Source organism: Kryptolebias marmoratus, linkage group LG8 (assembly GCF_001649575.2).
Source record: "Kryptolebias marmoratus isolate JLee-2015 linkage group LG8, ASM164957v2, whole genome shotgun sequence".
In the NCBI taxonomy this organism is placed as follows: domain Eukaryota; kingdom Metazoa; phylum Chordata; class Actinopteri; order Cyprinodontiformes; family Rivulidae; genus Kryptolebias; species Kryptolebias marmoratus.
In genome coordinates, this window is record NC_051437.1 from 518,480 (window position 1) to 531,686 (window position 13,207).

General features: G+C 37.7%; 1 protein-coding gene across 3 annotated transcripts in view; it reads right to left on the bottom strand.

Annotated features, from left to right (window-relative positions):
• si:dkey-96f10.1 (6-phosphofructo-2-kinase/fructose-2,6-bisphosphatase) overlaps positions 1-13,207 on the bottom strand; it is a 52,631-nt gene that overhangs the window by 33,038 nt on the left and 6,386 nt on the right. For 2 of the 3 annotated variants that reach the window (XM_017439276.3, XM_017439273.3), the window contains exons 1-4: positions 9,558-9,740; positions 5,603-5,728; positions 3,881-3,977; positions 1,767-1,833 (exon numbers count right to left, since the gene is read on the bottom strand). In XM_017439276.3, coding sequence (XP_017294765.1) covers positions 1,767-1,833; positions 3,881-3,977; positions 5,603-5,728; positions 9,558-9,648 — 381 coding nt within the window. In that variant the 5' untranslated portion in view covers positions 9,649-9,740. Of the gene's footprint in view, positions 1-1,766; positions 1,834-3,880; positions 3,978-5,602; positions 5,729-9,557; positions 9,741-13,207 lie in introns of those variants that run through there. The other variant, XM_017439274.3, reaches the window with a different exon arrangement.

Sequence of the window (13,207 nt, forward strand, 5' to 3'; positions counted from 1 at the left end):
ATAACGTGTTTCATTCAAAGGGAACTCACAAAGGTGCAAACATGTAAAGCTTGGATAAATACTAAATGGTAATGCAGTTCAAACTGTACAATATAATCAAGATACTTTGATTGCTAAGAAATGAGTTTATGCTTAGTCAATGATAGAATATAAACAAACTTGGATATTGCTAAAATGATTTGATTGTTAAAAGTAGGTTACGATAAAATGTAAACAAACTTCAATGTCACTAAAATGATTTGATTGCTGAAATAAGGTCACGATTAGCCTATGATAGAATAATCACAGAGAACAGTGTGTCTGTGGGGTGAGGGAGGCGGAAGGTTCCAGGTCATCATGATATGATAGTATGCTTTATAGTATAACAAGAAGTGAAAGGGTTATCACTTCAGACACAACTGGGAACGTGTTGCTGTTGCTTCTTGTTGGTGAGTTGTTGTCTCCATTCAGCTGAATGTAAAAATAAATGTATGTTTTGTTTTTTAAACCTCTACTTTGGACTCGTTTTGTGTGTCCTTCTTTTCTGCATCCGATGAGAGAAACTAAGTGGTCAGGTGAGATTCCTCTGAAAGGAGTGAATAATTAAAACTTGGTTTTCTCAACAAGGTCCATGTGCTTTAGGTAGCCACGCCCCTCTTTTTCCTCAAAAATGAATATTTACAGCCTCTACAGCCTGTATGGGTGCAAGCAGGACTGTACGTGAGCTGAGAGCAGTGTAGCATGTTTAACTGCTGCTTCCACTTGGTATGTGATGGTTAGACCTTTGTCCAGTGTGAGGTCTTTATGACACATATATAATTATCAAATTTTCTTTTCATTGTAAACAATACAGGAGGCTCACCAGCATAATGCAGGAAAAGTGGTGGACTCAGTATTGAAGTGGTCATCCTATTTGCCAGTTTTGTTTTGACGGTTGCAATGAAATAGAAGATGGAGTTTAAACTCACAAACTTTATTCCAGTAACTGTTGAGACTCCATTTTTTTAAACATAACTTTATGTCTCCTCTTTCTTCTAAGACTGTCTCTTCCTCCCCACGTTGTCACAAAAGCACCCTCTGGCAACAAGAGGTAGTAACAGCAGCAGAACGAAACAAATGCATTTACAGTATAAACCTGAAAATGCAACAGGAAGGCAAGATTTTGTACATTTAGAGAGAAGCATGAAAGATTGATAGCGCAATAGAAAAAAAGATTATGTGCCTTCTAGCTTCACAGCTAGAAGTAAAAGCAGGCAAACAGACATTTATTTGAAAACTGGCCTACCACAGTACAAATTGGTCACAGAATCTCCTAAGCTATAGGAATTAGGACAAAAAACTCTTTGCTGATGACAGGATCACCAAAAACCTTGAACTAAAATAGCAAGATAATGGAGGTTCTATAAACAAAGTGTACCAAACTATCACTGAAGGTGATCTTCAGTGTGTCTTGAGGGCAGTTGCAATTAGATTTAGTGAATCCAGATGCAATCAGCTCACCTAGGATGGATGTTACTGCCAGGTCTGAATGGAGCCATTAAGCTGCCCAAACATACGGCTGTACAGAAAGTTGTAGTACCAAGAAGACACATCCAACATCTTCCTACAAACACTGAATAATGTTAGCCTCCTCAAAAGTGATTTGATCACATAGAGTTGAAGATTCAGATTCTAATTCTTTGACTCTTGGTAGACACCTTGGCATTTTCACATTCTAAAATAAATAAAATGTGATGGCAGAAGTAATTACAGCTGCATTAAGTGGAATAACCTAAGATTTTACTCACCGCAACTTGACCTTGGTCCCTGGTTAAGTATTCACACACATCTTTCAGGGCAGCATTGACACAAGCACTGTCCAAACAAGTTAAAACAAAGTTAAAATCCACACTCACTTTGATTACCAGTGACATGCTTTTCAAAAGAAAAATTATACCAAATTGTTATGTTTGGACATCCATCCATCCATCCATCCATCCATCCATCCATCCATCCATCCATCCATCCATCCATCCATCCATCCATCCATCCATCCATCCATGTCAGAGGGAGCTGGTGCCTATCTCCAGCAGTCAGTATCTGAGAGGCAGGGTACACCATGGACAGATCACAAGTCCAATACAGGGCTTGATCAGAATCAGTGATATACATTATAATATAAATGCTATTTTTCTATAAAAATGGTTTTATTCACTGACAATAGTATGTCTTTTTTTTAGAAGTTTTATCCAATCATATTGCAGCTATTATGTTATGCTATGGTCAAAGAAATCTGCCTCTCGGCCTTCAGAATCATTAGTAGAGGCACTGGTAGTTTAAATAAATGGCAACAAGACTGTTGCTTTAACCAATCAGATTTCAAGGTGGCAACACTGAGGCCGCCTAGCAGGCCCATAAAGATGTCTGCATTTATGAGTCTTTTGATTTGATGGTCAGAAAGTGTAATAGTTGGAACTAGCAAGTCTTCAGTAGTGTCTTGTACAGACTAAACTGCATTGTTGTGGAGGAGTAGCTTTTTTTACCCACAATGGGTGACAGAGGAAAATAAATTGATTTGGTTGCAATATCTTTCTTAAGACCTTTCTCAAGATGGACTTTTCAAGAAAAGCAGGACATTGTGAGTCAAAGGATGGACAACTTTGAAGCTAGCAAGCCTGTTCTAGTTTAGGAAAGAATTTATCTGCCATTTTTAATTTAGTAACAATGAGCAGTATCCATGGCTCACTGCCTTTGAAAAGCACTGCAGTTTGTGATGCTGGGGATGTCTGTTATTTGTAAATGATCAACATGGTGTTTGGGGTCACGCTGGGTTTGCAAAGATGAACTGTTTAACCAAGGCAGCAGTGAGGCACCTCCTCTGTGAACTGCTACTCTCTCATAGTGGAGGAGTATGTGTGCCTGAATGATTCTAGGAGCTGTGCTGTTGGGGGCAATTGCAGAATTGTAGAGTTTCCCAAGGAAGATTGTGGCCAAAGGGTTGTTGACCACCTATCATGGCGGCCATCCTTGAATCCGTGTTGTCTGAGGGAGATGTCAAGAAGGAGTCCTATCAAGCCTTATTAGGCGGTAGGACTCCAGACGCAGCGGAGGAGCATCAGTGGGCCAATTAATCTGCAGCCCTAGCTGTTGTTGAAGCATAGGCTCTGGTGTTGGAGGAGTTCTGTGATTAGATAGAGACTCTTGATCAGCCCCAAAAAGATTCTGGCAAACCATCAGGCGGCTGAGGCAGGGGAAAGCAGCACTTTACCAACACTATGTATAGTGAAGGTGGGGTGCTGTTGACTTCAAAAAATGAATTTGTCGGGCGGTGGAAGGAATACTTTGAGGACCTTCTCAACCCCACCAGCATGTCTTCCATAAAGGAAGTTGAGTCTGGGGACTTTGGGTGGGTCCGCCAAAAAACGGAGCTGAGGTTGCTGAGGTGGTTAAAAAGCTCCAATTACAATTACAGGGGAATCACACTTCACATCCTCCCTGGCAAGGGTAAATCAGATGGAATGTACAGTTCAGCATGAGGCCCTGATAAGCTTCTAAAAGAAACACCTATCTGACAAGATAGCAAACAAAAATGTCCAATGTAGGCTTCTAGCTGTGTCCTGTAGTGATTATATTTTGCAAGAGTACTCATTAAGTTTACAACCCAAATAATTATAATGGGAATAAAGGCACATAGAAAAGGTCTCTAATATTTTGCTCATGTGCTTAGGTTTTGTGTGCTTAGTTAAACAATGATGTAAACTGATGCTCTAAGTATGGTAAGCACAAAAATGTTGGGTAATATGTTGCTGCTGTACACTTACATTCATATTGCTTGGGGTTGATTACATTTTTAAACCTAACATGACATTTTATTGCTCAGAAATCTGATGTATAAAATCACAAAATGTATTAAAGTTCATACTTGCGTATCTTCATGGCCTCTGTGTTGTCAGGTTTAAAGAACTCGTAGCTATTGTAGGAACGTGTGGCCTCTCTTCTATACTGTCCAACATTAAACACTGGAAAAGAAAGAATTACCAACTTCTTTCTCGCATCTTGTTGCTTTTCTTTTAATTGTATACATACACTTGACCAGAACTTGCAAAATCATGACAGGGCTAAACTATGGAGAATAGAAAAAAGGTTAAAAACAAAAATCACAATTCTTTATTGTTTCCAACTTGCAGTTATCTGATACCTGTTTGTAGAGCTCATCATGGACTCATCTTTTACATCACAAACAGAACAGCATAAGATTTCATTCATGTCTATGAGGTCAGGTGATTGACAGGTGTTTGTCCACACCCACTTGATTTGCTTCTTATTTGGGATGATTCTATTCAGCCTAAAGGCCAATGAGAGTGAACGTAACACAACAGACCCCTCTGCACTTTTGTTTGTGGACAATAGACTATAGTGTACTGTAGACAGCGCAACAGTGATAAACGGTGGAATATTTATTTTCTCATTCTCATCCTTTTTTCTGTAATAATTTTGATGGAAATAATAGAAGTGAAGAGTCAGAGGACACAGACCAAACAATATTCAAGTGGAAAAACAGAAAATTATATCTTTTGTTTAACTGGGTTTCAACAATTGGACAAGCTAACAGGGTTAGGTTGACCTGCAGAGAAGAACTGAAAGGTGACCTGATGGAGATATACAGTAGCAGGGTGGAGTTTGTGGACTTAAAACCTGCAGTGTAGCTTTAGAGGGTTTTAACAAAGAATGGTCTTTAGATTTGTTTTTTCATTGTTTGGACTTCATCCAAAAATCATTTGACTGAAACAAAATGAACTTTTGTGTTTTTTGGGTCTCAGCAAAGTCACTGATAAGCTCTTTAACCCTGGAGAGAGAGAAAGAGAGAGAGAGAGAGAGAGAGAGAGAGAGAGAGAGAGAGAGAGAGAGACCATGGCATATAACATTGTGTTCAGTTTTCCAGTATTATTTGTGTGATATTACTATAGCAATTAAATGAAGCTGTTTCAGTTTGATCGTGTCAAGACATTTAGTGCAATGTGCTGCAAATCAGTTGTGGTAATTACAATTAATATATTTAGCATATATTATACTTAACACATAGGGATTTCAGCCCAGAATTAAACATTTTCTGACTTTGACCAACTTTGTTCTGCATTCATGTTGATAATGTCACTGTGGAAAAAAAGGACAAAGTTGTTTTTAAACCTTGTATGACATGATAAATATCCTAGAAAAGGTGCTTTCATTGTTGAAATGTAACTAGTATTGTACAACGATATTTATGGTGATTATATAATGTACATGTGTGATGAGGGGATGAGAGGAGATTTAAAAGTGAATACAATCATGACTGAACAATAACTTATATCTACTGTTTTTTAATGCTAATTGCACTATACTACTGTTTGTTTTAGTTTTTAGAAGTTATTCTTAAAGTCCTTTATCTAAAGTGTATAAAAATGTAAAATTCACTTCCTCCCAAGCCAATTTCTTTTATGTTAATTTACACTATAATAGTTTTTGTGGCTAATGGAAATTTCCAAGAATTGACCACAATGGCTATTTTTGTATTTACCAAACAGAAACCTGCAAATGTTAAGTATGACAAAGGTTATGTAGTGAAGTCCTAATTTTGGTGCAATCTTGTACTGTGAGGTAATACCTTTGGTTGAAACCCCGATCCAGTTCAGGTATCTGGTGAGTTTCTTGGAAATATACGTTTTCCCTCGTGCTGGCAGCCCTACCATCACAATCACAGTTGGGGAGTTGGTAAACTGGGGCACTGAAGCTGAAACACAAAAAACAGCCCACAAAAAATTAAAACTCCTGTTGCACAATTATAAGTTATAAAACTCCAGCCTCTGCTTAAAATACTTACTGTGTGCTCTGAGTGTCTCACAGTTATACTTTTTGACCAACACAGACTTGATGCTTGTGTTTAGTTCCAATCTTTAGATACTTACTGTTAAAACCATGATAGCTTGACGCCTTCAGCATGGTACTTCTCAGTAATATCAATAGTATTGTAAGCCATGTATATATATATATATATATATATATATATATATATATATATATGTGTGTGTGTGTGTGTGTGTGTGTAAGTGTATGTATATATATATTGTATAAAATCATCACAAACGGAGTGACTGTGCTAGAAGGAGAACAGTGAGAGAGACCACCAAGACACCTGTGAGCTCTCTGGAGGACTGGGAATGGGAGAGTGGCAAAAAGAAAACCAGTGTTTATATTCATACATTTATAAATGTATGAATAACATGGCTACAATAGGCTAAATAAGCCAAAATATTGCTGTTAATTTTTGACTGTGTAACTTTACAAACAGCACCCCATAGCTTAAACATAACAACAAGGTGGCTTTTTTTGCCACAATCGGGAGCAGCTGATTAACATCTTTTACTCTTCAGTGTTAAATGTGAGGAACTCCAGTCATGGCCAGAACCAAGCAGAACGCCCGTAAATCCACCGGAGGTAAAGCTCCCAGGAAGCAGCTCGCCACCAAAGCTGCCTGCAGGAACCCACCGGAAGAAGCCTCATCTCCACAGGATCGGGACCGTGGCTCTCAGGGAGATCCACCACTACCAGAAATCCACAGAGCTGCTCATCCAGAAGCTGCCCCTCCAGCACCTGGTCCAGGAGATCACCCAGGACTTTAAGACCGACCTGCGCTTCCAGAGCTCAGCCATCGTGGCTCCGCAGGAGGCCAGCAAGGCTCACCTGGTGGAGCTCTTTGAGGACACCAGGACCGAGGACACATCGGGACAGATCGCTATAAGAGATCCTTCCTGCCTACAGTAATCAGCATCTATAACAACTCTTTAACGAAACCAGGATTATGAGCTACAACAACATTTAATTTCCCTTAAGTATTTTTGAAATTAATTGAAATGTGCTGTATCTGCCTTGCCTTGCCTTACATTAACTCTGTGTAGTGCTCCATGAGATGTCTTGCTAACAGACAGACAAGGTTGGCTATTATAATTAATAGCCATTTTTAAGCAGAAGTCTTGCACAATGTGTAATGCTCAGACTGTGATGGAAATGACCCTTCACTACAGTTTAGATCAATATCTGTAAAACTCAGTTATAGACATTTTGGGTTAGGTTCCATTAGCTGTGGCAATCATCTTGAATCGTTTTGACGCAAAAATTTAATCAGTTGTATATATGGAACCAAAGGTTACTTTTTGCAACTTTCTAAAAATGTCATTGAAATCCATTTAGTGGTTCATGGGATATTTTGCCAACAACCAGATTGGGCTGACTACAACAGCTAATGATAATCTTAAAGAAAGATTTAGTGCAATCAGTCTGAGGTCAAAATATGTTCAGTCTCAGTTACTACCAAATCAAATTTTAGCTCAGTATTTGTCAGCATTGTTTTCTAAGACTGATTAGCTATAGCTACCATCTTGAATTGTCTCCAACACTTATTAAATTCTGTCCAGTGGTTTAGAAGATACTTTGGTAGCATGACAGATAAAGGCACACAGACACAGGCACAAACATTATTGCCTTCTGTGTGTTCAGCGGCAGGTGATAATAAATCATGAACAAATAAAAAATGTTGTTATGGAGAATGGGCAAAGGTCTTAACTGAAAAAGGAGCACCAATTTTTTTTCCTTAGGGCCCTTTGCAACCTTGGGCTGGCCCTGGTCATGTTAGCAGAATATCCCATGAACTATTCTACATCTCCAACCAATTACCTTTTGAGTCAACCCAATTCAAAATGGCTGCCACAGCCAACTCACTTAAGAAAACACAAAAATGACTACAACTCATCCAGTTTATAGGTCCATCCATCACTCCATCCATTTTCTTTACCCACTTTTTCAATGCAGGGTTAAGTGAGAGCTGATGCCCATCCATCCATCCATCCATCCATCCATCCATCCATCCATCCATCCATCCATTCATCCATCCATCCATCCATCATCTTCTTCCTCTTATCCGGGGTCGGGTCGCGGGGGCAGCAGCCTAAGCAGGGAGACCCAGACTTCCCTGTCCCCAGCCACTTGGGTCAGTTCCTAAGGCCACCAAAACGGATCCCCTCAACACCTTGGCTGCGCCTAGAAATTCTGTCCATAAACGTTATGAACAGAATCGGTGACAAAGGGCAACCTTGGCAGAATCCAACTCTCACTGGAAATGAGCCCGACTGCGGACCAAGCTCTGGCACCGGTCATACAGGGACCTAACAGCTTATCTCCAGCGGTCATTGTGCAAGAGGCACTGTATACCCTGCGTGGGTCACAAGTCCACAGAGACAAACAAGACAGAACTATTTACACTTTCAGCTAGGGTCAATTTAGAGTCACAAGTGAACCTAACATGTATGTTTTTTGTCTGTGGGAGGAAATCAGTGCACCCAAAGAACACCCACATATGCACAGGGAGAGCATGCAAACTCCAAACAAATATTAATCTAAAATTGGTGTGACAGTAGCTGGAGTCCTTCAGGAGTCCTCTGGGACAGCCAAGCCCTAAAGGCCTCCTTCTTCAGCTTGACGGCCTCCATCACCACTGGTATCCACCAACAGGTCCTTCAGTTGCTGCTGCGACAGGCACTAATGACCTTCAGGTCACACTTCCTAGAAGCCACATCTGTAGTAGAGGTCCTGCACATGGCCCATTCGGATTCCATGTCCCAGATCTCACCTGGAATGTATAAAAAACTCTCCTGGAGGTGTGACTTAAAGATCTCACTGACAGAGCACTCATTCAAAAATCTTATTCTCTGAAATCTACTTAAGCATACAGCACTTGCTCTGTATTTGTTGTCTTTTGCTTCTTTTAGGTATTATCTACGGTTTTGCTAATTTTATTTTTTAGCTACTGTTGCTTTTAAATTCTGTTCTACCAAGCATACTTGGTGCTTTTAATGACTGCTTTTATACAGAAAACACTGTTTTTTTCTAGTTACACTTAGGACTGATAACAAAGAAAAATGTAAGGAAACATTTTTATAGCTCGTTTTAATTCTTTAAAAGTCAATAATTAGTGAAAAATGCCCTTTGTCTTATTACATGAGCTATGTTATTATCTAATTAAAGAAAAAAACAATAATTTGTCTTCAGTGAGGATTATTCTTCTGCTGATTTGGGAATTTAAGCACAGCAGAGTCACTGATACAGTGCAATCTGTGTACTCTAATGCTCACTTTACACTGCTAATGATCAGTTTTACTACAGTTTATCAGTCACACTCCATTTCCTTAAAATCAAAGTGTCAGTGACTGTCCTTTTCTTTACTCTGCTCAGCTGTTGTCGTTACTTCTTCCCATTTATTATCATGTTGTATTAACCGTCAAAAGGGATTATCTAAAACTTGTATCTAATCATTTAAAGCTGCTTTAGATTATCATTAAGTGCCAACAAGAACAACACATGGGCTCAGTGACCTTTTGGGTGAATGATCTTCAGGTTATGTACATAAAAGAAAACTTCTGAATCCAAAGGAATTGCTTTTGAAGCTTAGCAGTCCCCTCAAAAAAGTTGTCACATGTTTTTAAAGCACAAGTATCAACATGTCAAAGTATACTGAGTCAGCACTAAGACAAACAACATCATAAATGTGTGTGTGTGTGCTTACTTACAGCCTCTGCGCCTGCTCAGTCTGCTCGTCATCCATGGAACCCAGGTCTTCTCCAGAGGGGTCTTTGTGAGTGTTGCTTTTGTTTGTGACATGACTTCAACAACCAGGAAAAATCTGTTTATATCTGTAGATCTGTTTGTTTCTGAGTCAATGTGTGTGTGTGTTTACATGTGTGTGTGACAGAACAGAGGAATAAAGGTAGCTTTCAAAGCCAACGTGCAAATTTTGAACTTTCTCACCTTGTGTAATGTGGGAGGAGTTTGGGCAGACTGCCTGTCAGCGAACCGGTTTGGTTTGTTGAGAAGAGTGATGTGTGTTTGATTGGTCAGTTAAGCTGTTTGTCACAAGGTTCTCCACCAATCAACACATTTTACTTTACACTTTGTCCTGGAGTATAGGAAGCGATATATTATTATTGTTGTGGTGAGCTGCTCTAATCTAATCTCATAAAAAGACGTCTCCAAAAGGATCCTAAAGCGATGATGGCATATTAAAGCCACTCAAAAAAACAAAGAGGAAGATCTTTTTTGTTGCAGAGTTAAGAAAAAGTTTGAGAAAAAGCTGAAAAAATATTTTAAGTATAAAGTTGAAATTGCAGAAATAATTATTTAAAGATAAAATAAAGTCCTATCATTTTTTGAATGAATGCATATCGCCGCTGTCTCTTATGCCAGAGTTTTAGGCTAAGATCCTTTTTTGTGAGAAATGACAAAGTTAGAACTGTTTTGGTTAAACATGGAAAATAAGGATATGTGCAAATTCATGCAATATCTACATATCTTGTATGATCCTGCATGATCTCTTAATTAATGGAGTATGTGTTGGGAATGACTCTCAGTTACTACTTCAGCAAATTCTCAATATCTGTAAAATTTACTGAGGTATAGCAATTTTTGTGTTAGTTATGGTGGCCATTTTAAATTTGGTTGACTTCAAAAGTTAATCGATTGTAGATAGACATCTGTTGATTATTTTCTGAAAGTTTTATTAAATCTATCCAGAAGTTCATGAGATATTTTTACTAACAAACAGACACAGCTAATTCCAGTAATTAATGGAAAGTTTTAAACAGAGATGTCACATCATCAATTAGCACTATAATTACAAGTTGGGGATACGTTTCAGATACTACCACTCCAAATGTTTGCTCAATATCTGTAAAAGTGAGTTATTCTGGTTTTTGTGTTTGTTTATATTGCCTTGCTGTGGCAGCCATCTTGAATTGGATAGAAGTCAATCAGTTGTAGATGTACATTCATTGTTTTCTTTATGTGAGCTTTATTCAAATCTATCCAGTGGTTCATGAAATATTTTACTAATTGTACAGACAAATACACACACACTAAAACATTATTGCTTTTTGCTTTTAGTTCACAGGCTCAAAATAATATTTTAGCACATTAACCATAATTTGCATCCGATGCTGAATACAAACTGTGAAAAATCTCAAAATTCTTAGATGTTTTCGCTGCTTAGTAATTACTACATCGACTGTTTTAGTGGACCACTGGTACCATTTAGAAACTTGGTACTGTTTAGTTTAGCTTTATCTTCCTGTACACTTAGTTTAGTTCTGTACATTTAGTCATGCTTAGATCTGTTGGTTTAGCTTAGCTTATTTAGACAATTAGTACCTGCATTATCATGTTCTGTAACTTTGTCTGTAATTTTGTTCTTGTGTTGTAAAGCACTTTGAGTTGCCTTGTGCTGAAAAGTGCTATATAAATAAATGTACCTACCTACCTCCTTTCTTTCCAGTCAAAATATTGTTACAAGACTGTCAACCATTCAACAATCACCAACAACCGTTAGCTTTTGGCTGTCAACTCATAAAACAGAGCAAGCCATCCTCTGATTTTTTTTTTTAAATCTGAGCATTTGAGACAGATGATTAAGATTCAAAATATTATTTGAAATTAATTTGGAATTAATTGATGTGAAGTTTTCAGATGGGTTGTCAAAAAGGGGGACTGACATCACAAAATTAATTATTTTCCATTGCGCTGAAAGAAACTCTTCTAACTGTGAAAATGTGAAGAAGAGACAGTGGCACATCTGATGACTGTCAATAAAACTGATGAGTGTGACTCAGGATTCAGGTTGGATATGATGACCTTAGCCTGTAGCTGCAGGAGAAGGAAATGTTTGTATGCAAGTTGGACTTGTATCTACAAGCCTCATAGACCAAGCTCATGTGTCGTCCTCTCACTGTTCTGATAGACCTCCAGGTTCACCAGCATTTTTCAGGCTTGGAAAAACTGAACAAATAGAGTCATGGTGTCATCTGTTTTCATTTGACAAAAATAAAGAAATATATGTGGGATAGGGATTTTTGAAGACAACAATTTTTAAACCTCCAAAAGGCACACAGAGACATTGCTTGCTTTATTTGGCTCCACTTAAGTCTGAGAACAAGTTTTCTTTGACGAACCAAAACATCCAGTAGGAAAACATCATAAAATACATAAAAAACAACTTCAGTGGATTTTTTAAAAAGAAGTCTAACTTCATATGTTAAATTAAATCCCTGTATGATTTTACAGTAAAGTGACTGAACATATGACAATAAAAAAGGTTTTAAATTTTAAGAGTTTACAGTGACTTTAATGTGAAATGTTTTGCAACTTTGTTTGTAATAATAAAACATTGTACAAATAAATGACCTTTTCTGGAGAAATTCTGAGTGAATGCTGAGTGCTGGATGACTGGTGAAATTTGAAAAAGCTGAAATTGAGTTGTTTAAATGAAAGGAACGCTAGCTAAAAGATAAAAGTGCAAAACGCAAGCTAAATATTAAAAGTGATAAAATGTTAAATAAAAACATCAAAATGCCAGCCAAAAGCAGCAAAACACAAACCAAAACGTAAAAATAAAAAATACTACACAAAAGTAGCAAATGCTATTTAAAAGCTAATAGGAGCAAAATAAAAGCTAAAAGTAGCAAAATCCCAGCTAAAAGCTAAATGCTGCAAAACAAAATGTTTAGCTAACAAAATGCTAGCTAAAAGCAAAAACTAACAAAACTTTTCAAAAGACTGCTAAGCTCTGCTGGAAATCTTTCCTGCCACAGGCCACCACACTGTCACCTCTGATTGCAATTATTGCTGCCTTAAAGCTTAAATTGTCTCCAATTTCAATCTGTAGAGACTCACACAAAGAGAGAAACAGCAGTTAGACAATTTTATTGGACCGAGCAAACATAAAAAAACAAACATAAACAAGGTTTTAACTAAGGGGTTACCTGCGACCTTGACCTTTGACCCTGTGACCTTGAAATCAATAGTGACCACTAGGGCTGCAACTAACGATAATTTCAATAATCGATTAATCGGGCGATTATTTTCTCGATTAATCGGTCATCTTGGAATTCATTAATTCATTCAGTCATTCATTTTGGCCCATATGAAAAAGTTATCTGTATGTAAAGGAGTAGGTTGATGTAAAACTTTTACTACTTTCTTATTTTTAAATAAATCAATATAAATTCAATTCAACATTCCCACTTTATATACTTAGCTCTCAAGCAGAAAATAACAATAGCTTATTTACCACCCGTGTTTCACATCTCTAAAAAACTTACAACTAAATCAATTAAACACACACACTACAAGTACCATTAAAACACTTAATTACATAAATAAGTAGATGTAC